Source organism: Triturus cristatus, chromosome 5_1 (assembly GCF_964204655.1).
Source record: "Triturus cristatus chromosome 5_1, aTriCri1.1, whole genome shotgun sequence".
Classification (NCBI taxonomy): Eukaryota; Metazoa; Chordata; class Amphibia; order Caudata; family Salamandridae; genus Triturus; species Triturus cristatus.
Window position 1 is genome coordinate 356,777,582 of NC_140587.1, and position 26,476 is coordinate 356,804,057.

General features: G+C 43.1%; 1 protein-coding gene across 1 annotated transcript in view; it reads left to right on the forward strand.

The window, feature by feature from the left end:
- Window positions 1-516: 516 nt before the first annotated feature.
- Window positions 517-26,476, forward strand: part of LOC146830883 (uncharacterized) — a 270,636-nt gene continuing 244,676 nt past the window's right edge. Inside the window, exons 1-2 of the mRNA XM_085603805.1 lie at window positions 517-524; window positions 938-1,081. Of these exons, the coding sequence (XP_085459931.1) occupies window positions 517-524; window positions 938-1,081 (152 nt within the window). The remainder of the gene's footprint in view (window positions 525-937; window positions 1,082-26,476) is intronic.

Genomic DNA, 26,476 nt, shown 5'->3' on the forward strand with positions numbered 1-26,476 from the left:
CTAAATCTCATTTTAATTTCGCTGTTGCTAATGTATGTTGCACCTTTGTTGAACATATAAACCTAGATATATTAGTATAATTATTAGTATTGTTTGTTTCTTTGAATGTATTTTGGTGTAACTAAGATTACAGGTTTTAATCTCCATTAAAGTCCACATGATGTAATGGTGCTTTTACACCAAATAACATGTGTTTTATATCCTAAATGTCATATTGTTGTCCTCACTAGGTATGTTTAACTTACAATTCTGCAAGTGTTCTGCATGTTTAATTGAAATGACTACAACTATCATGATGCAGTGTTTTTTATGTGAAAATAATATTGCAATGTCATTTTGCTCATTTTCTCTTTTCTATCAAATTTGCACATATGTTGAAATGTTATGTAGTCTATGAATCTCTATTTCATGCTATGTTTTAAAATGTATTTGTGTTTAATTGTGTATGTTGTTCTATCCTTGGTATTTTATTAAAGTGATAGTATTTGTTTCACATATCGAAGTTTCTGACTTACAATGGGAAGGTATGTAGTTTTGATGCTGAATATAAGTTCTCTTTTTTAAAAACATTTACTCTGCAATGTTTATATGATGAGTACTGCTATATATTCTTCTAAGTTGTGTACTTGTCAAAATGTTGGCCTGCTGGGCCTTGGTATGGTTTCTGTCTAATTTGTCCTCTCTACTGTGTTTTGTTGAATGTTTGGTGTATTTTATGTATACTTTCTATTTTTTTCATTTCAGGACATCTTTTACCAGCTTTTTGGAAGTTGTGTAATTGAAACAATTTGTATAATGTATAGTATTACTACTGAAAGGTGCATGCTCTATATTATTTTCCTATTTCCTTTTATTCTTCTCTTTTTTTAGCTTCAAATAATTTGATGTATACTCCTGACTTTTACAAGTTTAAATTTTTCTGTTTCATTCATTATAGGTCTAACACCCAGAGTACGAATCTGCCACTGAGGATACCTCCACTCCAGACCAGGAACAAGCCTTCAGGGAGAACTCCACTCATGACAGTCTGGATGATGAGGAGCAGACTGGTTCATCTGGTCTGCCTGGGCAGACAGCTCCAGTGAGTCACTTTTGGCTCACACCACCCACTCGCACCCAAGCTGTTACCACCCTCACCCTATGGATACCTCCACTTCCTGTGTCCAAACCAACATTACCCCAATCTTATGCCACCCAGTCCTGGCTGCAGTTCAACAAACACCACAACCACCTCCAGTTCAGCCAGGAGTCAGTGGTATTGGGCACACTGGTTAAGGGCACAGGGTAGTGGGCATAGGGGTCATGGGAGGGAATCGGTAGGCCTGCAAAGTGAGGATACTGGGTTCAATGTCACCCAGCCCACCATCAACCAAGTCTTCAGATCCCTCCACCAGTCCGAAGACATTGTGCTCCAGGTCCTGACAGAGACCTGGGAGATGAAGCAGTTGCAGAGGGAGCACAGTGTACAGAGGGGGATCTGTACTCCAGTTTGGACTCCCTTACTCAGGGTGCTGCATGACATTGACACTCATATGTTCAGCAACATCTTCCCCTTTATGTGGTCCAACAACATCTGGGCCAACTACATCTGTCACAGCCCTAGAAAGAAAGGCCCTACTTCAAGAGGCAACACCTGCACTTACCTCTGTCCCTGCAACTCTGGATCCACCAGCTTCCCGCAGGACATTCATCCGGACCACCAGGAGAGGATGGCAAGACCTAGAGACGCAGAACCTAATTTTCTCCAGTGTGTGACTACTGTTCACTCTGTGGACTATTTTCTGGACAAATTTACCTTTCTGATGCCAGTTGTATTTGGATAATTGGATTTTAAACATTTTTGGTACTTCAATAATAATTTCATTCAACATGATTGACTTTTATAATTTGTGCTCATTTTTTTTACATCCTGTTTTACTTTATTTTGGCTTGGTGAATAAAAACAAAACTAACAGAGTCAAATACTACTTTCGTATTAATTTTCTCAAATTCTTTATAATTTTGTTTCCTTTCATCACACATATTGCAATATAAAAAAATATGATTTTGTTTATTCATTAAAGAAATGCCATATAGCTAATCTTTCTCACATTCTTCTATAATGACAAAAAACAAATAGCATAAACCCACATGATGTATGCTATTACATTTTAAGAAATACATGTTTGTCACAGTTTGCAAAAAACATTACAACCCATGATTAATACAAATCATCAGTGTCATTTTAACATTTATAGTTCCAGACATTCCCATCATGGAAGAATGTAATTTAATTTAAATCAAATTCAATAGGCAAACTTTCTGTGATTTATGTCATCAGGTGGAGCCTGATCTTCTGGCTCACAATAGTAATCCCACATCAATAACAACAATAGTATCAATCCTGGCGTTACTCGATTTTGTGGCCATAGGATCCTACCTATATATTGTTGTAGTGTCTGGTGCAACGTCACTACCAAATTTAAGTGGTGTCAAACTAGAAGTTCTTTTTACAATGATTAGACACATCAACAGCTTCATGCACAACACAAAATTAGGATTTAGCCAATGTGAAGGGAGATTAGCATGTTGTGCGTTGAATACCACATGTAGTTGGAGCAATTTAAGCAGCACATATTGGCTTGAGACCAAAAATTAACAGAAAACCATTCTACTGCAATCTTAAGAACTTCAAATCAATAACTCTTTGGACAACATATGTACACCCAAAATGTGCGTGTGTTTTTCACAGGATCACTCTATGTTTATTTGTACTTTGCAACATCAGCATATAACTGCAAATGGCACAACTTTGGAATGTGCAAATTAAGATGACATGGTGAAGGGTCCTAAAACAGAGAAAAAGAATCAATAAATTACATTAGAAAATAGACACTATATAAATAAATAATTATGAGGACACATTTTCTAAGAACAATGCAAATGAACAAGGTAGTCAATGTGTCAAACCTTTGCTTTGCTCAACAAACATCTTTGCCCTGGATTTCACTTAACTTGTCCCTTCTAAAGAAAGTCCAGCACATACTTTTATACTCATTACATTAAAAGTTGTTTACTTACACACGTGTGAAGAAGTGGTCAAAAACATCTTGACATACATCAATTCCTTCCTCTTCACCATCATCTTCATTTGGCATTTCAACATCCTCACCAGTGGCTCTTCATGGTATTCTTTTTCTGCAGTGTTTGAGATGATCTGTCGCAGGGGTAAGTTGTGTAACATGCAGCATGCCATGGCAATTTTGCATACCTTATTGGGTTTCTTGTCTTGTACAGATATCGAAATCTGGCCTTTCCGAGCCCAAAAGCCCCCTCCACTGGCCTCCATGTTCTTCCATAGGCCTCATTGAAGTGGACCCCCCCTGGCGTTTTTGGATTCTTCAGCAGTGCTAACAGCCATGGTCGGGTAGGATAAGCGGAGTCTCTTATATGGAAATAAAATGAGCCCAAAAATGCAATACAAAATGAGATAATTACACTTTAAATTAACCAAACAATATGCCGACAGACAGTACTTACCAACAAGCCAGGCCCTCTCAGGTCTAAGTTGTGACATTTGCAGGGATATACTGCTGTTCTGTAGCACAAAGGGATCATGGGTTGATCCAGGAAAACACAAATACACGCATGCGATGTACAAATCTGGTAAGCACACAACTTACACATTGATTGAATAGAAGTTCTTTCGATTGAGGCACACTTGTTCTCAGGCGTGTGGGGGCACTAATGCAATATGAGTGCCATCCATTCCTTCAATCACATGTGGCAGGTGGCCCAAGGAACAGAAATATCCCTTCACATTGGCAAAATCCTGCTTTGTAGGACACTGAATGGAGCTGTTGATGTGTCTCATCATTGAAGAAATAACTTCTTGTAGCACACTACTGAAAGTTGGCTGTGACATTCCACCAGATACTGCCACAGTGTATTGGAATGATTCTGTGGCCACAAAATGGAGTACTGCCATTATTTTGACTATTGGTGTGAGATTACTATTGTGAGGAAGACTATCTGGCTGCAACTGATAAAATACATCAAGAAATGTTTGCCTAGTCAATTTGAATTCTTTTATAATATCCCGTTCTTCCATGGTGGCAAGGTTTGGAAATGGTCTAAACACAGTCATCTTCTCACTCTCCCTGGGTTAATATGTCTGCATTTAAATTTAAACAAATGTTGTAAATGTTTCCAAACATAGTTTAAAATGAAACCACACATTTCATCTAGTTTTCAATACATATACATTTTTAATACATAATTTGACAGACCCGTATTATGTTTAGTATACATATTTTAACAATGTACATTTATTACATCTGTAAATTATTTATTTTTTAAATGTATAAATAATGCATTGTAAATGTATTATTTACACATTCCTATTTTATTTTTTAAATTTTGTCTTCAAAAATACTGTCAACTGCGATACAAACAACAACACACAAATATTGCATTGAACCACATTAAGGCACTACATTACAATTTTTTTTCTGAAAACAAATGAACTACATATAAACAAAGTAGCCACCATTTTGATTGGTGGTGATGCACTAAATATTCACAAACACGCTATTTCACAATTTAAAATGGCGGCCGACAGCCCTCGCCGGCAGGATATTTTGAATTAGTCATCACTGGTGGAAGTGGGTGTGAAACTCCATGACTGGCTGAGACATAAGCTAACGTGTGTGAAAACAATGTACGACAGCCAATTAATGTGCCCGTCAGCATTGATGATCCCATATGTTGTGTATATGTATCCAAAAGAGCTCACTTGCTTACTAACACTGCAGCTAATAACACCTCCTCAACATTTGTTGCTGTTCCAGAACACTGGGAGACACGATGCCAGGAGGAGCAGGTGCCAGAGCCCCAGCCTTCTCACCAGAGAAGCTGGAGTTGCTGGCTATGGAGGTCCTATGCCTGTACAGCCAGCTCAATGGCTCACCAGAGGAACAGGTATATGTTTAAATATAATTATTATTCTGACTTTTTTAACTACAGTTTTAGTTCCAGAGTGAAGTGTAGTGAGAACAACAACATTAGTGTGTGTAGTGTGTTTTACGGCATATATTTTATTTGGTGCGCAGTTCTATGCATATGTGATAAGTTCATATGAAATCTACTAAATTTACATTATGTTAATTTAGAAGATGCATTACATTTTCTTTTTTTATTAACTCTTTTTATTGAAAGCAGTATTTCAAAGATACAATAGGATGATATTAACACAGAAACGTTTCTTACATTCCTCTGACAAGAGATTGTAATGATACATTAAGCAAGCAAAGCCACACACCTTTAGAATGTACATTAATCAGGTGAAGGGTGGGGAGTGGAGGGAGCAGCGGGGGGGGCACATATTGTACCACAATATTCGTTCCATTTTGCCCACACTTGTGACCATTTTTTGGACACCCCCAGGATACATAGACCGTTTTTTTCTCAGAACATACAACAGCCCATGTCTTTCTTCCACAAAACCAGTGTTGGGGACTCTTTCACTCCCCACAATCTTGCAATATTTCAGTTCATAAACTTTATTTCGGCCACTAGGGCCATAAAAGCAACAATGAATTACAAACAATATTAATAATGAAATTATCACATCAAGAACCGATCTCAAACTTAAGCCACCAAAATCAGATAGAAATAATAAAGTTAAATTAATCAAATAATTAACAGTTGGTGGAAAATTTCCTGCGTTGCAACCATATAGCGTTTAGAAAGCGTGAGACTGCGAAAACAATTGGGGGATGGGTGTCATATTTCAAAACTCGCAGGGCTTTTTCGCACTCTCTAAAACCAAGGTTATTGCAAATAGGTTTTACCCAGCATTTTCTGTGCAAGTCATACGTTGGGCAAAAGAAAAACACATGATTTTCGTCCTCCAATATATAGCCACAAGCGGGACATGAAGTATTTTTATTGGAATCCCATCTGGAAGTGAAGGACCTGAGCGGTAAAGTGCCCATTCCTAGTTGGAGATACAGCTTCCTAGCAACTGGGGGGAAAATCAAATCCAGGAATAACTCCCTCCCATAATTTGGTTTAATCTGTAGGAACTGAGCAGTCAGCCTACCTATATTTGAATTCATGTGTAAACATGATAGGAAGAAGTATCTGAATTGTTCGATCAAGTTGCTTTTGGAAACAGCCAGACAAGAACTTTCTGGAGTGTCCCAAAGTTCCTGGAAACCAATCTTGGCACAGGTGTCCCTAACATACATTAGCCAAGGGATGTTCAGATTTTTAATTGTAGGCCAGACCCCCATGAATTCATTTCTATAAGATTCCAAGTCCGGGTTGGACCAGAGTCTCTTCCAGTAGTAGACGGGCCGCACAGCCACCACCTCTTCCATAGGGAGCAAACCCAAATCGATCAATCTTGCAATATTATGTTTAGCTATCATGTGTCCCAAAGTCAGCCACAGATTCTCCTTGCTGTTTAGATCTGTTGGCCCCCATATATTAAGTAAACACCTTCTGCTCTCCAGCTCGAGTTTGTGACCCAGCACCTCCGTCATACACCCCAACACCCTCGTCCAGTAGTTGCGTATGATCTGACATTCCCACACAATTTGGAAAAACGATCCATCACTTCCACATTCTCTCTGACACCTTGTGTCCTCTCCATAGCCCATTCGGGCCAAACCTGTACATGAGTAGTACATTCTATTTAATATTTTTAACTGTGCTAGTTTAACTCTTGATGAGATTGCCACTTCCCGCGGAGACGCAAGGGCTTCCATCCAATCTTCATCATCTAATTCTGACAGGTCTGCTGTCCACCTCTCTCTCAAATTTATCAGGGGCTCTGTTGTGTGGTTAATTAACTTACGGTACGTGAGGGAGGTTGACTTAGTGGCCATATAGCCATCCAGGAGCTTGTCTTCTAGCGGCTTTGCTTCAGGCAGAGTTTCTCTCTTTGGTATGTGTGTGTAGAGGGCTTGTCTTACTTGACCGTATCAAAATATTTCTGAGTCTGCCATAGCATATTCCTATTGTAACACGGAGAACTCAATTACCTTTCCACATTTCCCCCACTCTTGACAGTCCTATAAGATCCCACCTGTTGAATTCTCAAGAGTTTCTAAGGGTGCCTAATAAATACCCACGGGGTGGCTTGCATGAGTTTCTTGTCCCACCTGAGGCCAGATTTGGACTGAGTGCGCAGTTGGCCCAGTAAGGTTTAGTTTGGCTGGTTTAGAATAGAGCGCCTGTATGTAGGACCCTCCAGGTAGCAACCACCTGTTCATTAGATATCCCGGCTCATTATGTGGACGATATATACCCTGGTTAATTGCGGCCAAGTGTGCCTCCCAATAGTATCTTTTAATATCCAGGAGTCCTAGTCCCCATCATACCGGCTCTCCACCAGTTTAGGTGCATAGGGATATTTGAGGTGCACATCCAGCCCACAGTAGGGATATCTGTTCGCCTTCTATTGCAACAAAGTAGAAGCCGGGACCATGATGGGCAAATTTTGCAAAACATATAAAAAGCTAGGAAGAGACATCATCTTAAAAAGAGCCGCTCTGCTCAGTAGGGAGAACGGAATGGTCTTCTAGTGCTCCACGTCATTCTGAAGCCGTCTCAATGGCGGCAAAAGGTTACGTTCATAATGCTGCTTGGGGTCTCTCATGATGTAAATTCCGAGATACTTAAAGCCATCGATTGATTCCATCACTCTACACACCCTAGGCAGAAGCGGGAACTTCCCTCTGAGCACTGTAATCACTGATTTGGCCCAGTTGATTGCATAACCAGAATACCTACCAAAGACAGTAAAATATCGAGAGCTCTATTGAGTGAGGCCCGCGGCTATGCCAGGTACAAGAGGATGTCATCGGCATATAGGACCATTTCAGTCCCCACATTATTGGGTCCCTATGAATCCAGATCACCAGGGGTTCCAGTGCTAAGGCAAAAAGCAGCGGAGACAGGGAACATCCCTGCCATGTCCCGCTTCCGAGGGCGAAGATGTTTGACATCCTGTTATTCACAACCACTTGTGCCAGTGGTTTCCGAATATAGGAGTTTCACCCATCCAATATATTCAGGCCCAAACCCCATCTTCTCCAGCACCGCAAAGAGGTAGGGTCATTCGATTGTGTCAAATGCTATGGCAGCATCCAGGTACACCACCACCGCATCCTCTCTGATCATATCGACTCTTCCGAGGAACCCATTGGAGATGTCGCAGATTCAGGGAGGTATTTCTAGATGGCATGAATCCCGACTGATCCGGGTGGACCAGGTCGGAGATCACTCCGACCAACCGAGTAGCCAACAACTTGGCTGGGATCTTCACCTCGGCATTTAGGAGCAAGATAGGCCTGTATGAGGAGCATTGATCCCTGGGTTTATCCTCCTTATATACAACCACCACTGTGGCCAGCTGTTGATCCTGGGGCAGTAGACCGACCGCCAAGCTTTCCTCATACATAGCCTTGAAATAGGGGGCTATCTTGTCAGGTTTTAGTTTATAGAGTTCTATGGGGAGTCCATTGGGGCACATAGCTTTTCATGACTGCAAATATCTGATGGCTTGTACTATTTCATCATGCGTAAGCTGACTATCAAGGAAGTCCCGGACTACATCCAACAATACTGACAATCGAATGTCCTTTAATAAGACTCTCGACTCTTCTATTGGATAGATCGAATGTGATTCATATATCCGAGTGTAGTGGTTTGCGAACTCATCTGCAACTAATTGCACATCAGCGATCGTTTCCCCTTCTGCAGTAGTAATTTGCTTGCTCTGTCCCCCAGCTCATACACCCTACCAAGTTTGTCCCTCTGCATTTCTTATGCCCTATCCGTCGCCTCACTTTTGTATTCTTCCTTCTTGAGGCTTAATTTATGCACAACTTCCGTATCCCCAGATGTCAACAAGTCCCCTTCTAGTACTAGTATCTCACCTTCCAGGGGTAATATAGCGGTATTTCTCTCCTTTTTTGTCCCTGCTATTTGTGAGATTGCTTGTCCTCGCACCACGGTCTTAAAAGCCTCCCAAAGTGTAAGGGCGGACCCCACTGACCCCTCATTCTCCTGGAAATAATGCTCAATTGATGTAGTAAGATTGTGCATTATATTGGGGTTGCGTAAATGCCACAGGTTAATGGGTGCCACCCTACCCACCTGGTCATTGCTCCTACCCAGGAGTACCCATATTGGAGAGTGATCAGATATGCCCCTGGCCATGTGTCTGATTTCTGTAACCTGGCTCGCCTGATCTGCTGGCATGAGGATGTAATCTATATGGGAGAGACTGTTATGTACCGCAGAGTGGATTGTAAACTGGGAGTCCCTAAGATGGCGGATTTGCCATATATCAGCCAGTCCTGTCGCATCCAAAAAGGTGAAAGAATCAGATGAGCTGGACACAAGTACCTTGGGGAATAGCGGTCTCGCCTGCCGCACACCACAGAATTAAGATCCCCAGCAATTATCAATTTACCATTTGGAAACTCTAGTATTGCACTTCCGAAATCGCGAAATGTCATGGCTTGTAGACCCGGGGGAATATAGTCCGATACCAGAGTCAGTACTCCACCCTTCCATCTTCCTGTTACTGCCGCATATCTGCCCAGTTTGTCCATCCAGCTGCGATCCATGGACATCAGAAAGGATTTGCGTATCATTATACCCACCCCTCGTGAACCCGAGGTAAACCCAGAGTGTGTGACAAGTTGGTAACCACACCTGTCCAATGCTTTACATTTGTTTCCTACCAGATGTGTCTCTTGAAACAACACCACATCTGGGGCGTGTCTTTTAACTTGTTGTAAGACTATTCCCCTCTTTAGTTTGTCACCCAGTCCATTTATATTCCAGGAAAGAAGTTTAAGCTTCTGTTCACCCATGAAGTCCTATGCCACCCCCCACCCCCTGGATCACGTCCATTGACGCTTGCAAGCTCGTAATTTTTCACTCACTGATATGCCACTTCTGCATGCATGTATTGCCTGTGTATCATCTCTCTCCTGCATTACATTGAATCTGCTGAAATATCAAAGGAACTAATTGAACCCTAAATCCTCAAATAAATCCTCAACTTCCCCCCTCCCTGCACTCTGGGCTTGAAACTGCCCATACCCCAGTAGTGCAGAGTGCCCTTAGCCCTGGTTTCCAAACTAACTATAAACTCACAACATACCCTTGACTGTTCATTAGAACGCAGTTACATATAGTGTAGGTCACTTAGCGTGTGTATTATTGTCGTACGCTAACGATTCTATTCCTCTGTGACCACCGAGGAGATGGCGCTCACTGTTCCAAGCAGTTCTAGGAGTCTGTTCCAGCCATGATGAGGGCCCCCCCCCATCTAGGATTATGTTCCTTCACCGGCCTCCAACCCTCCAACCACTCCTGTGTGGCTTCTGGACTGTCGAAGAACCACGTTTTATTGTCTGCCTCTACCCGCAGCTTGGCCGGAAACAGCATTGAATATCGGATTCCCTTATCTCTCAGTTGCTTTTTAATGTGCAGAAAGGTTCTTCTCTGTCTCTGCACCGCTATGGTGAAATCTGGAAAAAAGGATATGTCGCTGTTTTCGAATTTGAAGGGCAAGCTCATTCCAGCAGCCTGTAATATGATATCACAGTCTTTAAAGTTCAGCAGTCTCGCCAGAATTGGACGCGGCGGAGCCCCCGGCTTGGGTCTTACCCCGGGAAGTCTGTGCGCTCTTTTGACAGTAAAGTACTTTGAGTGGGTTTTTGGACGGAGGTGATTCAATATTAACTCTTCTACAAAGAGATCCATCACCTGCCCCTCTGCTTTCTCAGGAACTCCAATAATTCTAACATTATTGCGGCACAACCTGCCCTCATAGTTGTCCAGTTGGGCTTCTGCACGCTTGTGAGCCACTTGCAGTTCTTTTATCTCCTGCCAGATTTGCTTAGCGTCTTCACTTAACTCAGGGGTCACACATTCCATGGATTTTACTTTATCGCTCGTTTTCTGGAGGCTGGCTCTATGTAACGTCATCTCGACCGTAATAGTATCCATTCTTTGTTCCAGCGAGGAGTGTACCCCCTGAAATGGCCGCCATTACATCTTTAAGCATGGGTTCATCTGTAGTTGGAGTTTGTGTCCCCTCCACCTCTCCTTGTTTTGCTGCGTCTGTCTCTCCCTGCTTATGCATTGCATATTTATCCAACTTTGTTTGATTTGTGATCGTCTGCCCCTTGGTCCCAGACATCACCAACTGAGGCGTCTGCTCTACAATGTTTGTTAGGTGGGTCACCTGACTCCTGGTTCCCTACACCCTCCAACTGGCTAGCCAGTTGTTTGAAAACGTTGCTTATAGTGTATCAATCTCCTGCACACCTGCTCGGCATTTCGTGACAAATCTGTTTCAGGGCATCCACCATTAACGACTCGTTGAACTGTTCATGAAAGCACTGGCACCCAAATAGCCGTTCACGCACTCCAATTAATTGGCCACGATGACCTTATGCCACCAGTTGCGCCCAGTCGCTATTTGCCTGATCCGGACAGTTCCTCAGCCCACAAGATCGAGGTCCACCTCAGGCCCGCTTCCTGATTAGGTGGTCACCATTCATTCCTACTCCGCCCAGCCTGCCGCTACCATGCTTATTTATGAGCCATTGGTGGAATCTTCAATCAGGATAAGCCAGTCTCTCCGGCACACCACCAGGGCATTTCCCGGGTCTTCTCTACTTACACCTCGAGTTTCAGGCACAACGACTCCGCCTTACCTCCACCACCACCAGCCTCCAGGAGGGGAGACCGATATCAGCTCGATGTCACTGAGGGCCACACTCAATGGATCTAGGCGATGATCAACTGCGGAGCCACTGTGCCCCCCAGCTGCGTACTTCCTTGCCCCTATGAGATGCTGTTGCCTCCAGCTCTGGGCTCCTCGGGTACACCCAGCGCTCGTGCCACTTCCACTCGAGCCCTTGCAAAAAAAAAACATTATTCACTTTCTCCAAATTTAGGCGAAGGTGTCATGTATAAGTAAGTGGTCTGCTACCCAGCCCCCTTTGTTCTTGCGCCTGCAGCAGCCGCACCACACCGCTGTTTTCCGGGCCCACTGCTCCGAGTGCAGGCCGCTCCTGTGACCTCACTCTCCTGCAATTAATGCCACAAAGGGGAGTGAGAAATGGCATATAGGTCACGTTGGACGTCCAGCATGCATGCAACCCGTGGAAAATATGGGTGTCACCGAGGGGTAGCTCAGTTATCGACCGCCTCTCGTGGAAGTCCCCGCCGGTTGACGCCAGACTTGAGGTCATTGCTTCACAGGCCCAGTCGGCACCCGGCATTCTTTCTCCACGCTACAGCGGAGGGTCGCGCTATAGCTCAGCTCTCCCTCTGGGGTAAATTTGGATGGATTTATCAGATAATGCTGCGGGCTTAGGCCGCGGAAGGTAGGAGCCTCACTAAAGTGCGGCCATTCTGAACAGCACCCAAGCCACTCCCCCGATACATTACATTTTCAGTACAAAATAACATATATTTTTTTTTACACACCCCAAAACGTTGTTTTTGCTATTTGTATTATCCCACAATTTACTCCAACTAGTCAATCGTGCCCTACCAGTGGGACCCAAATACTTTCAGAGTAGCTCACACCTTTGAGTAAGTTTTGAAATAAGCACAAGGTCATGTTTTACTTTTAAAGTTAAAGGAACGTTGTGTTTATTTTACACTATTATCATCAGGCTGCAGATAGCTGGGCCTGATAATCAGCAGTGCTCAGTTAGAGTTTGAGCCAGGCTGGGGGTGTGTCACAGAGCTGAACAAGTGACACACTGAGGTATTTTGCTCTTAAATAAAAGTCCTTGTTAACTCAGTCTTGGAGCTGTGAACAAAATGATGTTTCTGAATTCTTAAAATGAAAGAAAATTAACATGGAAAGTTTCCTTCAGGATTAAGTGAACTCTTGATTTCAATGTTCTCCCATTTCTAACTGTGGCATTCACAAACATCAGGCCCCTTACTCCACGTAGACACTGTACCATAAGTATAATGGAACAAGAAAACCTTTTTTATAATGGGATACATTTAAAGTGCAGAGAAATGTTCCATAGTATGAACTTTTTGCCTGGATATTTGTGGAAAAATGAGAAACAGATTTCTGATCGCTCCCATAGGAATGTTTTGATCAGACACATGCCTTTCTGAACAATAAATTTACATGATTATCTGTGATGTTATAAGGGACAGTTGTACCAAACAGGTCACAAGTTATAATTGTGTCAGGTGTCATGCTCCTTCACTATTGTGAATGATGTTAAATTAGACCTATTGCAGGTGACATAGCCATTCCATTTAATAAGGTTTATTCAACAGTTAGTCAGAAAAGCACATGAAATATAGATACATACACAAATAATTAATCTGTAATTAGGAAACAATTACAATAAGGTATGAGAGCCAAGGCATCACCGCATACAAGAGTGAAATTTCTAAAAACATGAAAAGCATAGGATTCAGTCCCTCAGATAAGTGGAAAGTAATTGAATACACACAAAGGCTTAAAAGAGCCCATGTGGCTGGGATCAACAAGTAATACAATACTTAGAGTAGCAGATCCTTTCATCATTTTCCAAAACTGCGCAGGCAGACACCATAAATTATAGAGCAATCTTCTTTTAAAGAGTCCAGCAAGGGAGAAAAATCTTGGGTGATGATTACAGGGCGGAACCTTTCAAGACATGGAAGCCAATCTTTTCTCCAAGCCTATGCAATTGGCTTGTGGAGTGCCACAGGGCTCTTTGCTCAGCCCCACATTGTTTAATGTCTATTTTGGGCCACTGGCACGGATCATGCAGGAGTTCGGTATCTCTATGATATTGTATGCAGTTGACACACAATTGGTGATCGCTCCCAACTCCAACACCAAGGGTGATGTGGACGGCATTGCGCCAAGAGTGGTGGAATGGTTGACAAACTGCTGCCTGAAGCTGAACGGGGATAAAACCAAGCTTATGGTGCTCGGAAACAAGGTGGTACCAAGGCCTATGATCAGGTGGCCTATGCGTCTAGGCTGTCTGCCAATCCCCAACCCGACTATCAAAAATATCGGCTTATGGCTTGGTAAGGAGCTAACGATGGAAACCCAAGCAAACAAGCTCACAGGAACCTGTTTTGGGCTGCTTATAATGCTCTGTAAAATTCTGGAGCGCATTCCCTCGCAGCTCAGAAAAACAGCAAACCATGCATTGGTTACATCACGCTTGGACTATGGTAATTCCATCTATTTAGGGGCACCAAAATACGTCATAGAAAGACTTCAGGTTGTACAGAATGCTGCAGTTAGATTGCTATGTAAAGCCCCAGTACAGGAAGTGGTGGGGAAGCACTTAAAAGCACTACACTGGTAGCCGATTGAAACGAGAGTCAAATTTGAGACACTCTGCCTAACGCACAAGGCCATACACGGCAAGGGCCCCAGCAAAATCAGAGATCTGGTATGTCTATATGCCCCAAAAAGAAGCCTTCATTCTGGCACTGAACGATTATTAAAAACAACCAGATGGGGCCACAGATCCTTTACACACCTGGCACTCAAGCTATGGAATTCTATGCCAAGGGAGTGTAGATCTGTGGAAGCTGAACCTATTTTCCGAAAAAAGGTTAAGACCTGGCTCTTTACTTAATATCATTAACCTCCATTGGCTTTAGTATTCATTTACTCCGGTAGCGCAGAGAAGCCCTTGGGCAGCCAAGCGCTCTATAAATACCCTAAACATAAACATGATGCAATACTTTTGGAAAGAACACATTCCACACAAGGAAGAAAAAAAGGGTTTTGGGTACTAATGAATTTCATTACTTTCGGAGTTTTAAAAGAGTAGGTGATGAGATAGAGACACTAACATTATTTTAGGACAGACAAACAAGTCTTGCTCTAATTGTCCATATCCACCCAAAATGCTTTGCAATGTCACATTCATATGTGAGTTTTGGGTCTGATCTGAGAAGTCAAAGTGCAAGACACCTGCTATGGGTCCCCATTAATCAATCTATTCTGTAGATACCTTGCAGGTCGGACACAAAAGATCACCCTTTTAGGCTCATTTGTTTGTAAATGTTTTCACAGAAAGGGTGCTAATCCTGAACTGGAAATATAGTTTCCTGTCTAAGGGAACAGTGATGGCATTGCAACAGGGCTCCAAGAGGCTACTACATTTAAAATCTAGGAATTTTCATGTTAGGGATAAGTTAACAACACATTGTACCTCTGATTGTCTGCATAGCATAAAATGCACTTATGATACAGAGGATGTTCCAAACATCACATTGGTGTGTTGGTATTATAGACAAACAATAGTGAGCATGTGAGCCAAAATGACTAGAAACATCAGATTAAATGTCGACATTTTTTATTATATACATATCACAAATATGTTCTGCATCTAAAAAACATTGTAACGTATGTTAAAAGTGACAGATTTGCATGATGTCCTACTCCATAACAAATGTTTGTGGAAGACAGTCTGTTTTTTTAGAAAAATGTTGATAGACATAAACAGACAGGAATGTCTACACATTGGTGAGTAACACATACCCCACAACTTTTTTTGTATTTCTTTTGTTATGTCCAGATGAGATATCAATGATTAAAAAATAGGATACTTAAATGGACTTTGGCAGCTGGAATGTTCTGTCACATATATGTTGGAGTATCCCATCTGAAAAAACCCCAAAAAAGCTCAACTAAAGGAAATTGTAGAAATGCATCAAGGTTTTATCTGTTGCATATTGTGTTTTTGCTTTATATTTTTTTAATTTGCAAATTATATATAATGAATCAGTGTTTGAAATATTTATTGTGATGTTGTACCAATTTGTGCCAAAAGTTCAAAGGTAGTTTTGCTTTGTAAGATATTTTGTGATATAAGTTCTCTGTTCAATATAACAAATCTGAACCATTCAGAGGTTTTAAATAGTTCTTGGAGAGAATTTTAAAAGGTGAAGGGAAAAGATCATAAATTATATAGGCGCTATACGGTAAAATTACAAACCTGTGACCAAATGGTTTCGGAAGATGTTTCCTACATGCAGAAGATAATGATAAAAATGAACCAAAGTTTGAAAAACCTGAAGCAGGTACTTTCTGATAATTGTAAAAATGTTTTGAGAACAAAAATGTCATGATCTGTTGTATTTATACAGATAAAATAAAAATATTGTATATGTCTTTTCAGCATCTTCAGGAGCAGGCAGAGAGGACAGTGGCCATGAAGGTGGAGAAGCAGCAGGCCACTGTGTTTTGGGTGCTGAGACCACAGACACTGATGGACACAGAGGCACGGAGGGTGAGGGTACTGCAATGGAGGCCACCAGCTCATCATCATCTTCAGAGGCCTTCACAACCCAGCAGTCCCTGCAAGTGGCAGACACTAGAGGAACTGTACCACTTGCTTCCTTGTCCACCAACCAGAGAACCAGCTCCACCCTCCTTCGTTCTCCCCTCCCCAGTTAGCCATACCTGCCTCCCTAAAAGGGCTGAGGTCTCCTTTGCAACAGATACCTCACTCCCTGAACCTTTCCCCAGGCTGCGCTGAGTGAGGAGGCTATTGACCTCCTTCACAGCATCTATGTAGGCCAGACTGCACTCCTGAATGCCATCCAGGGCCTAAGTTGCCATATGCAACAAATGGTAGCATACCTGGGTCCATAATGCTATGTCTGGCCTGCAGAGATCATTTACAGGACTAGCCTCCTCACTGACCACAGCCTTCCAAACAGCCTAACCTTGTGCCTCAACTCAGGACCCTTCCTCGTCCCAATTCAAAACTCATACTGTTAGATTTGAATTTCGCCTTTCCCGTAATGCACTTGTTATATTATATTAAGTTAGCAATATGTGGCTAAATAGATGCCATTTGTATTGACGTTATGTAACCCACTGAGTTATCCTCCAGCATTAAGCTTTAGTTAGGTCGTGTGACTCCCTTTTGTAATTCGCTATCAATATTAGACTGTGACTGAATGTGTGTGTGTTGCTTGCTTCAGCAGAAAGCTACTGGGCACATATTCTCCTAAGGTTGGGCCTCGCTGTGCTAATGGATATGTTGTTTATACTTCTGCATACCTTTACCATGAGACAGAGCCTGCTCCCACTTGCTCAGCTGCAGACAAGCAGAATGACCTTTCCAGAGAGAGATAGTGTGTACCCGGCCTCAGACTCTTGGCTCATCTTTGTGTGCCCCTCTTTGTCTCTTGCTGCTTTCTGTGGAAAGTTACTGGGTGGGTGTGTCTTGTGCTCCTGATGAAATGTATAATTTCTATTCCTATGCCTGGGAGAGCCAGTCCCTCTCCCTTCATCTTAGGGTGCAGGTCGTGACGCACTCCTCTGTAGAGAATATGGTAATACATGCTTGTTTGTATTCTCTACTGTCTGACTGACCCTTCATTTGGGAAGGCATAGCAGGTGATTGTATATATATAACCCGGGCGGCCCTTGAGGGCCCCATCCTTCACTACTCCTATCCCAAGCACCCCCACTCCAACACACAGAAGTAACATACTCACACATACACACATAAACACAAAGAAGCAAACAAACACAAGCAAACAAACAAACAACATACAGACACTATTGACATTACATGCATGCCCACCACAACCACCACCATACACACCCCATCACAACCACCACCACTCCCATAATGACCAGCACACCCACAAGCCTAACGCCCACCAGCACACCCACAAGTGCCACAACCACCACCATACTCACACCCAGCAGCACCACAACGAGACCAACCACCTCAACAGCACACTCATCTAAACATACACACTCACACAAAACCACAACTACAAAATCACCCAAAACCAAAGGCACACACTCATCCGAATAACAAACACCTGTCAAAAAACACACACCCAAACATACAAAATATACAACAGACCCATATGCAACTGCACAACAGACAGACACAGCACACCACCTACTGAGGCCCCTCTGCCTCCCAAACCCGATCCTTTCCTTCCCATCCTGCCCTTTCTCCTGTTCTGCTTATTTATTTGCACTGGCCTTGATTCCATCCAAACACAAACCCACCCCTCCCAACCCTCCCAAACCCGCCCATCCCAAGAAAAATCATTGAGGTGCCTGCTCTGTCCCCTCTAGATGGCCCTTCCTAAGGAGGTTCGCCTTGGCAGTTTTATAGGAGGCAAGTTACCAACAAGAGCACCGTAGCACAACATAACTATTGTCATTTGTATGAATAATTCATTAAACTTGAGCAATGGGAGAAGTATCTCATAAGTTAAAGACATCAAGATTTTTCATTTCACCAAGTTTGTCCTGACAATAATTTTCATTTGCAATTGTTTGATTCCTAAAAATGTTTATGAACAAGACGTGGAGTACATATAATTATTTACCATTATGGCAGGAAAAACAACTGATTTTTTATTGTCTACTTTGTTAAGTGCATACAGTGGTTAAAAGAGTAGGTCATGGTAATTTGAGTTGAGGTGCAAGCATTCGTCATGATAATGGACACATGCACCAACATAAAAATGTTTTATTATTTTTCAAGTGTTAATACAGGTGTGGTTATTTCAACCTGATAAGTGATAAGAATAAACACATGCATTACACCTTAAAAAATTATGTGACAATTGAAATTTAGTAAAATATAGAAATTGCACTAGATAAGGGGACAGTTTACATGGATAAATATGTTAACTGATTCGAGTTTGGGACTGACATCGATTTTACAGATATTTAAAAAGTCAACATTGCACCTTGACTAGTGTAATTTCTACGTTATATCACATTTCACTTATCCCAATGATGTGAATGCATATGTTTTTAATTTAACAATTTATTCACTTTATTCAAACAAACATGTATGGACACTTTTTAATTTTTAGATTGATGTCCTTTTTTGTGTGTGTCCATTTTTTTAAGGCAGCTTGCACCCAAATTAGAAATACCATGCAATCACACAGGTGTGTGTCTTTAAATTTCTTAAACATCAACATTCCACGCATATGTATTACACATCGGTTTGCAATTGTTTGTGAGAGAGATTTAAAAATGCACGAGTCCGGACAAGTCAAAAGGTAACAGGCAAAAGAGGAACTTACGTTCGATTCCAGCTATGACGGGGTTGATTGTCTTCTTCGTCAACCAGCAGCAGCCGAGGCAGGATTTTGAAGATCGGGTCCATGGCGGAAAAAAAAATGTGTGACAGTGAGAAAATGTGAGTATCTGCCTTATAACCCTTCCAATCTGCCAACTCGGGTGTGGAGGTTTTGCCACCAGAGTTGCATTGGCGGGAAGGCACATCATGATTGGCCTGAAGTTCAAAGTGGCTGTACTCCCTCCGACAGCCACTTATCCTTATGGTGCAGTTGATGCAGGTGAGAAACTCTGACGGAGATACAGCCATTTTAGAATGTAAATGTAGTGCATTTATATAGCGCTCTGCTCACCCCCGAAAGGGTCTCTCAGGCGCTGTGCACATACCGCTGTGGAACCCTTCCTGGCATTTCCCTGTGAAGTGCACACTCCTGGGCACCCCCAAGGTGAAGCCAGGCATCCTAGCGCTGTTGGGGCCGTTGGGGGAGAAGGGCACATAGCTTTGTTAGTTGAGAGGGAGCATCCCCAGAGAAGATATGACGTTACAACGCATTCAATTACAACGTATGGTTTTACAACGCAGTCTTTACATCTCAGCTAACATTACTTTGCATGAATTTACAACATATGCCATTACAACGCATACCATTATAATGCATACCATTACAGCCCATACCATTACAAAACATAATTCTTTTAGGGCAACAGTAGGGTGAGTGTTGGATAGGTTAGGAATAAAAATTACTAAGTGTTGGATAGTGTAGGGGTAAAAATTACTATTCCTACTCCAGTGAGTGCAACAGTAGGAAAAGTGTTGGATAGTGTAGGGGTAAAAATTACTATTCCCATGTACCCCAAAACCCATACCCACCCTAATACTAATAAAATCTCTATTACTTACTTTATAATGCATTGTAATGGCATGCTTTGTAATGGTATGCATTGTATTGGCATGCAATGTAGTGACGTGTTGTAATGGCATGCATTGTAATGGCATGTGATGTAAGGGCATTTGCGTTGTAACAGTTGCATTGTGTAGGTAGGTCGTTGTAATGACTGCGTTGTAATCGATGTTTCCTGTCCAAAGCGCTTTGTTGTGGGTCAGTTCCTGAATTACTGTCGGAGACATCTGGCACCACTGTACTGGGACGTGGAGCAATAAAACAAGGATTGTTCAATGTCAGAGGCCACTTTTCGAATATGGAATGAGACAGTCGAACTGGAACTCTCATCAGCACCAGATTTGCGAATATGATCGGAATCCATGGGCAGTTACTGTATGCGCTGCTGGTAAAGAAGCCATGTTGAGAATGCAGCACATTGAAAGTGTAGCAAGTACGCGCATCAGTCCAAATGTTAACTAAAAAGAGACTTTACATTTGCAAACAATTATCAACCTATATCTAGGCGAATGAATCACTTCTCTTTCTGGGCAGACCATTTGTCCAAAGAACTGGAAGTTTGCAGGCCCAGGGTACCAATGCCTTGTTGGCACTTAACTCAATCTTGTTCTACTAAACATCTCAAAGTATTTGGACAAGCTCAATCAGAGCAAAGTATTTATTGTATCTGACTATTTTCTGAAACAGCACAAGCACAGTTCTGTGCGTTGTTCTCGTCTCCGAAGCTTTGGCAGAGGCAGCCTGCATTTCTCACAAATGGTCTGGTTTCAAGCCTAGCAAGGAATCGGGAAGATAGTTTGCGGATGGATACGCGTGCACGACATTTATATGAATGCAAGACTGATTTTTAAATGACGAGTAGCAAATTGCACATCCGATATCACCTCACACTTGGTGTAGTAAGTTGAAGTTAACTGTGGTTTTAAATCAGCATTTGAAATCCTCTGATATGGTCTAATAACATCAGACAATCTACTGGCATCTGTTTTGGAAACCTATTCGGTCCGGAAGGGGCTAGGGTTTAGGAAACAAATCGATGCATAAATCACATGCCACCTGCAAAATGTCACTGATCCCATGTTTCTTACCAAAATTACACGTCCCTGGGAAATTAGATGAGAAAGGGAAGTAATTTCCCAGCCGCTGCCGCCTCTGCGCTCTCTCGCGGTGTAACTCCAATGAGATGCACATATATTCAGTCCGTGATTTGCATGCCTTTTCCAGAAAATACCCACTGACTGATGGGGAACATTTCACAGGAATAATGAGTCCTAAACCCATCTCGCTTTCATTACCTCTGCCTTCCGCCATATGCTGTTTTTTCGGAATACATCACACGGTCAGCAGTACCAGTGATTGGCACTACATGGACGCTGCACATCCACCTCAGTGCTGCCGTGAACTTGTGAACGTGCCCGAGATATGTGCAATTAAAACCCCTGGGCTCTCATTTACTCATATGTTCTGTGGGCGCTTGTGAAACTCAAACATACACAAAAGACAGCGTAACTTTACTGACTATATGAAAAGCCTGGGGGGCATATTTATGAGAGTGTCATGCAGCGCAGCGCACTGCAGCAAGTCACCTTGCTGTGCTGCCCTGCATGACAGGAAAGGGGCAGGAATGCACCATATTTAAAAGACAACGGCACATTACTTCCTGTGTCCCTGCGCTTGCGCTGTTTTGACTGCCTATCGCCAAAGCAGGCACACTTGCACCATGGTGGAAGGGCGTCTCCATTGCATGCAGGATTGTTTTGTGCAGAAAGGGACACCTTCCTGCACAAAACAAATCCCAAGAGTCATATTCCTCTTTCTATGTGTCTTGCAAAATGCAGCAAACTTAGAAGGTGTAAGTAACAACGATTTTTCTCCTTGTTAAGCCTCACCTAACAAGGCATATCTTTTTGGCGCATTCCCAGGTCTACTAGGAATGGTAAATCTGGGAATGCGTCCAAATCCATGGGAGTTGCATGACAACACCCATTCAACACCCATGGAATGCCTTACCAGGGCAGAGTGATGCAATATAGTCATTTGCATTGCGTTCCATTGCTCTGGATTTATGAGCCACTCAGGGCAATCCAAGGTGGCCTTGTGTGGCTGCATAGAACGCATTTTGAACTTGCATTACACCATGCAACACATTGCGTGGTGCAAGCATGTCACAACCCCAGTCATAAATATGCCCCTAAGTGTTAAATTACAATAGATCTTGTGAGCGCCCCTCAAACATCAGTAAATGAGGGCCCTAGAATTCATTATAAACTACCTGTTGAAAGTTACATACGTACAGATTTATTATTGCTTAGCGTAACGCAGCACATCAACCTAAGATGCTATGCAGTGTTGCATTGAGCAAGGGGCAGAAAGCAGTAGAGATGTGTACTTATTTATTCAACATAGCCTGCTACTGGTGTCATGGCCTGCTCTGGGGCACTATAAGGGCTGCCTTGTGCCAGGCACAAATTGTGCCTCTTTTTCCATATCCTTCCAGTACAAAATCCTATGCCTAGACAAATTCTAGGAAAAGTTTATTCTTCAGGAGAAACAGCACAGCACAACCGCTCTGGTCTCAAACTCCAGAGCTCTGACATAAAATTCAGAATGTTTCACATGGCAACACAACAGCAAAGGCAGGGTAAAATAATTCTAAGCAAAGCATTTTTAAAGAAACAATACCTATAATATAAAATAGAATATAACACATCCCATCCCTAAACAACCTAAACATAGTCTTTCATTTAAACAGAGGGTTTTACATATCTACCACCAGTTTTAATTCTGGAAGCAACGGATTCAGACCTAGTAGAAACTCCAAGATCACCAGGCTTATAATTTCCACTGTTATTGATTTCAATAGGAAAATTCTGACGGCATTTAACAACACGTCTTACATTCCACACTCTTCCATCATGTGTCACAACACTATTGATGTTAACTTTAACAACTCTAATATGAGGCTCATACTTAGAAGATCCTTTTGTGTTGAAATGTGGTTTACGTATTCTCACTCACTCTCCAACTACAAAAGTGGGAACTTTCATTTTTGCATCTTAACACTCTTTCATTTTTTCTTGTCTTTGTTGAACCTTACAAGAAACTTGTTGAAAACCACTCCTTACAAGATTTTCAGAATTGTTTTTCTTGAGCCACCAAGGACAAAGTTTAGATGTAGGTTTGCTCCCTCTCAGAAGGCGGAACGGGCTGCGATCTGTTGTAGAATGGGGAGTAATACGATACCTCCAAATTCTTTCTCTCAAAACAGCTTTCCATTCTTTACCTGATTTCCTAGCTATTTCCACACCAATCTTAAGCATACGTTTGAATCTCTCAACCTGACCATTCCCTTGCGGTTCATGGAGAGCAGTGGTATAATGCTTAATGTCATACAATTTAAAACAACTTTCCATTTCATGAGATTTCACCTGCACACCATTATCAGTTAGGAGAACTTTAGGACTACCTTCCCTAGTAAAAATCTCTCAGAAAAATTCGATGATGGTTTGAGTAGTAGCGTGGGGAAAAAACGTAACCTCAGGCCATTTAGAGTGGGAATCAACAATCACCAAGGCATAAGGAGCCTCTTGAGGTAAACAATGAAATGGCCCAGAAACATCAAACGCAATTTTTTGCCACGGACACTTTGGATATGGTACTGGGCTCAATGGAGTAGGAAATGATCTCAACATTTTCTCACTATTAACACATTCCGTACATTCCCTCACAGTCCTGTCCACCATTTTGTCCATACCTGGTGTTAGAAATGGGGGTCTCTAGTTGGCAATGGCTGGTGCCAATGTCCAAATAGGAACCCTTCTTCCTAAGACAGGATAAGTGGGCTACCCCCTTTGACAGCCCCAGCTCAACCCTGTAGTAACGTAGCACGAGCAGTTAGGCCTATCTCAGAGGCAGTGTGTGAAGCATTTATGACCATGCACCATAAAGCAGTAACAACACCACAAAAGGACACAACTCAAGTAGGTATAGAAAAATAATATCTTTATCTAAGGTTTAACTCAAGACTCTCAAAGCGTTTTAACAAGCTACAATGCACGTAAACCTGTAGGGACTCAAAAAGGCAATAACGTATTCACCAGAACGTGACACTGACTGACTTCAAGGCTGGGTCATATGCGACCCGTTGCGCACCAGATACCTGCAGTTGAAAGGGGACACAGCACGCAGCTTCTCGAAGAAGCGGAGATGGTGAAAGGCGGCCACAAGTCTCGGCTGCAGGGGTCCGCAGCATGCACCCACAATGATTCGGGCACACAGGGACAGGCGGGCTCTCAGTGGCAGCAGCACATGGCTGCAGTTGCCCGGGCTGGTGGTGGCCATGACTCTCGTCTTGCATCTCCGTGGTAAGCTCACAGCGGCAGCAGCTCTATCTTAGCTGCGATGGTCCACGAGATGATAGCGACAATCCTCGACCACGGTGAACGAGATGCGGGCACACAGCGGCGGCAGCTCTCCCTTAGCTATGACGGCCCACAAGACAAATCACGATGAGGCAACGTTGGCAAAGGTGCGGGCACTCAGCAGCAGCAGCTCTCTCTTAGCGGGGGTGGCCCAAAGGACAGATCCCAATGATGCAAAAGTTGGCAAAAGTGCTGGCACTTAGTGGCAGCATCTCTCTTTTAGCTGCGGCGGCCCACAGGTCGAATCCGATGATGCAAAGTTGGCAAAGGTGCAGGCACTCAGCGGAATCAGCTCTCTCTTAGCTGCGGCGGCCCACAGGACGAATCCTGATGATGCAATGTTGGCAAAGGTGCAGGCACTCAGCAGCAGCAGCTCTCTCTTAGCTGCGGGGCCCACAGGACAGACCACAATGATGCAAAGTTGGCGAAGGTGCGGGCACTCAGCGGCAGCAGCTCTCTCTTAGCTGCGGCGGCCCACAGGACGAAGGATGGTCTCGACCAGGCTGACACAATGGTGGGCCCTCAGCGGCTACAGCTCTCTTTTAGCTGCAGCGGCTCACACAGATTCAGCGAAGGTTCCGAATGTTCAAATTCAGGCGGACTCTCAGCGGTGGCAGCTCTCTCTTAGCTGCAGCGGCCCACACAGATTTAGCGAAGCTTCCCAGTCCACGTTCCTCACAGTAGAACTAGAGGCTCCGGATTGCTCGACGGAGGCCTCACCTGCAAGCAGAATTCCTCGCACCGGAATTCCGACGGCTGATGGGGTGAAGTCTAATGACCCTGAGACTTCGGCAGGAGGCGCTCTCGATTCAGGCCCTCGGGTAGTTTCTTCAGCAAGCTTGGTGAAAGTTTCAAAAGTCCTTTCCTCTGTTCACTCGGACAGAGTTTCGTCTGGACATCCAGAAGGAACACACTTGGACAAGGTTCCAGCGCAGCGTTTTATACCTAAAAAGTCTGTGTTCTCTAAAGTCACAAATCACTAAATCCAGTCAAAACCAGTTCGGTGGGGTCAGGGAGCACTTGGTTTACAAGGCGACATTCTGCCTTTTCAGAATGCGGGGGTCTGCTATCAGACGCCACGTGGAGGGGTGGAGCCATCATTCACCCAGCCAGGCACGGCCTTGCTCAGATCAAAGAGTCACCCCTCCCCATACTCTGAATACCGATCTCTCCCTCCAGCCAGGTCTGACCCAGCTGGCCCTGCTGCTCCAAAACCAGACGGCCAATACACATACTAGCAAAGCCTACAGGAAAGCTCAGGCAAGAAAATACCGCATTTCCAGAAGAGGCATTTTCGAACATGGGATATATAAATGGTTCTTATTAAAAGGTGTATCTCAATGTCCTGATCATAAACATATCAAACTCGAAGTTCCTATCAGGTTCTGGGGGTCAGATAGGATTATAGAAGGTAATCCTCAACCGGCCCATTTTGGCCTATGAGAACGAATATCTTCACAATAGTGAGCACAGTCCCGGGCACACGTAGTAGGGATATCACAATGTTGTGGAAGTCTTGTTAGAAATTAGAATTACAATTGCAGTGGTCGACACCAGTGTAAAGTTGAAAAGCCGGGCTGGTTGTTTGTTTCAATTCAATCGTTGCTTCATTAAATAACTTTTCAACTTTACACTGGTGTCGACCACTGCAATTGTAATTCTAACAAGACTTCCACAATATTGTGATATCCCTACTACGTGTGCCCGGGACTGTGCTCAGTTTCCAGTGTGGATCCTTCGATTCACACAATTCCGAGGGTTATTGGGTAATTCCCCCGACCTGGCAGCACCGTACCTACTCAGGTCCTTAGAAGACACGACGCGCATTAGTCTGAGTGCCATTCTTCCTGACTTTACTAAAAACCCTAGCCTTAGCTTCACAACAGTAACAGTGAAATGGTGGGTAACTTGCTATTAGAACATGCTGCACAGACCTAGGCATTATGGTTATCCTAATTCATACAGTCATTTACACGGGGATCATTCGCGCTGTGGCACTGATTAGCAGTGGCACAGTGCCCAGAGCATCTAAATCCAGCCAACATAAAAGATAGGAAGCGAAAAGAGGA